This window comes from Diceros bicornis, chromosome 5 (genome assembly GCF_020826845.1).
Source record: "Diceros bicornis minor isolate mBicDic1 chromosome 5, mDicBic1.mat.cur, whole genome shotgun sequence".
Lineage (NCBI taxonomy): Eukaryota > Metazoa > Chordata > Mammalia > Perissodactyla > Rhinocerotidae > Diceros > Diceros bicornis.
This window is the reverse complement of record NC_080744.1, coordinates 27,330,394-27,334,835: the sequence shown is the minus strand read 5'-3', so window position 1 is coordinate 27,334,835 and position 4,442 is coordinate 27,330,394. Positions and strand designations below refer to the sequence as shown.

The 4,442-nt window shown below is 40.2% G+C and overlaps 1 gene segment (V, D, J or C); it reads left to right on the top strand.

The window, feature by feature from the left end:
* Positions 1-2,836: 2,836 nt before the first annotated feature.
* LOC131405318 (T cell receptor delta variable 1-like) lies at positions 2,837-3,534 on the top strand. The segment is given in 2 exon segments: positions 2,837-2,962; positions 3,182-3,534. Coding segments are annotated over 2 exon segments (390 nt in total).
* Positions 3,535-4,442: the final 908 nt, after the last annotated feature.

The window sequence follows — 4,442 nt, the reverse complement described above, 5'->3', positions numbered from 1 at the left end:
GAGGGAGACAGAAGGGAGACAGAAATTACAGTAATCAAGGGTATGTAGATTTGAGGCCTCATCCTCCACACTGATAAGCCTATAGGGAGGCCATCCTAGCTTCCCCCCAACACAGAGAGGGAGATACCTTTACAAATGGAGATTTCCTTTATAAATGTAAATGTTTGTCTGGCAGCTCTTTGCAGGGCCACCTAGAGAATGTGGCCTGGGAGAGACAGAATTTTTGGTAAGACAGGCTTGTTGGTGCCTTTCCTATTGTAACATCTATTTTACATTAGATTACAGCCATCATATGATAATAACTCCTTCCCAGAACAGGTCTTCTATGTTAAATTCTTTAGGCAGTTTGGGGAGGTCAAATGTCCCTCAGAGAGAATAATCAAGGTAAAAAGACATAATTCAGGGTGGTCAATTTTGATCTCCCACACCCAAAAGAAGAGGGTTAAGTAAGATTATACACATGAATTTCATAGAACATGTTAATTGATCAGAGAATTTTGCCTAGTATCTTTATTATTAACGAAAAGTGGCCATTTCAAGTGAGCCTAGGTTCTCTAAATAAAATTGTGGGAGGTGATCAACGCGGCATGGTGGCTCCAGGATTTTTTTTTTTAGGTGAGCCATATGAGGGGTTGGAGGTGAGAGTAGAGAAAAGATAATTTTCTCCTAATCTCACAGACTGGCTAGTGACCTGGAATCATGGGAAATAATATCTCATCATTAAGTGATACTATAGTTGAACCAAGGGTAAAGAACACTGAATGGAATGGAAATTGTCTTTTATCCTAATGAAATGTAGTTACCTAGATCACACCAGAAGCCTAAGATAATCAGAAAAAAAGAGTAGACTTTAAAGGAAAGTGTTTGAAAACATGAATTGAGAGGGAAAAGAGACAGAAAAGAATGCACAGGTTCCAGTGTCACCATGAGATTTGTGTGTAAGAATATATATCTATCCCCTTACAAGAATACAGAACTTTATCTGCATTTTAATTTAAAATATCTTTTGTTCATTTGGAAAAGAAAACACAGGTATTATATATTTTTTAATGTCAATGTAAATATAGGAAAAATTTTATTTTGTCTCCAAATTTCTGGAGAATAATAAACAATTTTTATCAGGGGAAAAAGGCTGTCTTGAACACATGTAGTGGATCAACTTAGTGTGTGCTAGGATGAGCAGGATATGATCTGGTGACTCGTCCCACCCCTTCCCCACCAACCAGATTTCCTGTTCTGAGACACCTGCATTGCCCATTGCTAACAATTCTAGGTAGAGCTTTACACAAAGCCGAATGAGACTGAGCCCCAGGTTCAGAGCAAGAGATATTTTCCTAGAGACGGAGGTGCCAAAATGACTCTTCTCAGCATATAATGGGCAGTGATGGCCTTTTTCTTCCTTGATAGGGACAGTGGCTGATAGTGAGGCTGAGAACAGTCTAGGATTAGGGGGAGATAGTGGAGAGGGGTAGAGGGGATTAACGATTGTCAACCATAATAAACATTCCAGGAAAATAAGAAGGAATGGGAAAAGAACCAGATTTTCACACGACCTTGTATGAAGATTTAACTCAGCCCTAAAAGTTCTTGGCAACACCCATACAGGTCACCTCACAGGATCAATCTTGTTATTTCTTCTGTATACTGGATCCAGCATCTCCCAGTTGTCATTCAATCTCAAACATCAACATCTAAGGCAGAAGGGCGAGATTGTAGAACTAGACCATTTGTGTGACACCAGGACTGTATATTATAATATTGTATTGGTACAAAAGGCCTCCCAGTGGGGAGATGATGTTCCTCATTTCTCAGCACACAGGTGCAGAAACCAATTCAACAAAGAGTCGATTTTCTGTGAACTTCCATATGGCAACTAAAACTATCAGGCTCATCACATCACCATCACAGCTAGAAGACTTTGCAGTATATTTCTGTTGTCTAAGAGAGCTATCTACTGTATATGTATAGATATATGCTAGAAGAGCCTTACAAAAAGCCCAGAACTCAACCAGAGACTGTTACCTATTCCCATATTCTCAGAGAAGACTCACAAACCTTACCCAGACATTTGTCAGCAGTTAGTGGTTAAGGTGCATAAGATAAAATCTAGAAAGGAAACTGATGAATTAATTTCAGGAAGTACTCCATGCCAACTGGCTCAGAGACCACATAAGACCATGTGTAAAAGCCATACTCCTCAGATAATATTATATTTCTATTTATTCCCATGGAGTACGCCATAAAAAATGCATCATGTGAAGGATAACATTTTAAAACTATACTTGGTTGTTCCATATTTTTTACCTATTCAACTCAGTCTTTTGGGGAGGACAGTATGGAAGAGACCAGGAAAAAATAAGCACATAAAATAGAGGTTTGTATACCAGGATACCTAAAGACTGGCCCAATAAATGCAGTGCTGTCTGAGTTATAGACTGGAGTCTATTGAACCATGCAGAATAGTAACCCATTCTAGACTAGACACATTTTCCTATCTCCTTGGCTACATTTCACTCTAACCCTTGCCAACTCCAGCTTGGCTTAGCTTCCCTTTGATTCTCATGCTCCTGCAGCTATGTCTATGATTGGGGTCCCCCTATAGACACATGCCCATCAAAACCCTTGGTTAACAACAACCTAGAAAGAATGTATGTGATGAGGTGCTGCTACAGTTGCTAACGTCGAAAGTTGATCTTGCAGCCACCTGACTACTTCATGGAAGTACCAGAAATGAGACTGCAGTTTCTAAACCACAGTATTCTGTGTGTAACATCCTGCTTAAGAACTTTACTTCCTGTTTGGGGGCAGAAACGTCTAATACCCCAGAAACTCAGCACTCAGGCACTCAGAAGGGCTGGTCTCTGGGCTTGAGTGAGAACAAGAGAAATTTCCACCAGGAGAAGAACTTCTACCATGCTCTGCCCTGGCCTGCTGTGGGCATTCCTGGCCTCCTTTGGCTTCAGTACGTGTGGCCCTAAACATGGGGCCTCGGCTTCCTCTTAGTGGTCAAGGAAGGGACTATGCAAGTTGTAACTGGCGGGGGTATTAAGAGGGAAGAGAGGTGGGGAAATGAAGCACTATGTGATTCTTTTCTTTGTCTTTGTGTCGTAAATGAATCCAGTCCTCAAGGCCCATCTGAGACATTTCAGATGACCAACGCTCACTTCTCGTTTTTCCATAGGATCCAGCATGGCTCAGAAAGTAACCCAAGCTCAGACCATAATGACAAGGAGGGAAGGAGAAGCTGTGACCATGGACTGCACGTATGAAACCAGTTGGAGCAGATATTATTTGTACTGGTACAAACAGCCTCCCAGTGGAGAGATGGTTTTCCTTATACATCAGGATTCTGATAAGCCAAGTGCAAAGCAGGATCGCTTCTCTGTGAACTTTCAAAAGGCCAAAACCATCATCAGCCTCACCATCTCTTCCTTACAACTGGCAGACTCAGCGACATACTTCTGTGCTCTCCTGGATCACACAGTAATAGAATTGATGGTAGAAGATAATCAAAAACCTTAGAGCTCCATGAAGGCAGCCACCTGCTCAGAGGCTTGCTCACATGAACCACAGACAGGAAGAAGGCAGGCACCATGGAAGCACAGCTGAGACCTTCTAATGTAAACTCTTCTTCTATAAAAAGTGTTCCCATATTTGAACTCAGTGTGTAAAACCACATTCTTCCCTGAGATGCCCAGGTATTATGTTTGTATCTTGGGTTAAAAAAAAATTGCAAAGTGTGCTCAATTTATTCCTAAACAGCTAGATTGAATGAACCCATTTATTTCAGGAAAATCAGGAGTAGTTTTCTAATTGTCATCTTGAATTGTTGGATTCTCAGATCTGAAATAGCACTAAAAACCATCCATTTTTTCTTCCAATATTATGCGGATTTTAACAGTTCTTTCAAATATACTAATTCATTTTATTAATTTATGTATTTATTTGTATGAACATAAATTTTATAAATACATAAATTTATGTTTATGTATTTTAATACATAAATATATGAATCTTACTGGAATCAAATAGATAAAAAGGTAATTCATCTTTTGAACGTGCTGTATGGACAAAAGCAGCTTTGAGTAAAACAAACCATGATCATTAGAGATTCAAAGTAATTCCTAAGCTCTGAACAAACCCAGGCAGAGAATGGGCTGAGAAATCTATCCTGCAGAGAAGGCATACCCCTTAACATGTGGCTAAAGAAGATCGTGGAAGAGGAATATTCCAGAGTGCTCAGCCAGTGAATGTGAAAAACAATGAGCAAGAGAGCTCCTGGCATAAAGCACAGTCAGAATCTCATCACAAGGGGTTAAGGAATGCCATAACCAATGCATCCCGGGATCACAGACTAGCTTCAGAGCAACACTGCATGTCTCTCTTCATTCCCTTTTGCAGGAGAACTTTTTAAGACATAATCCTGTAACTGTTCCAATATG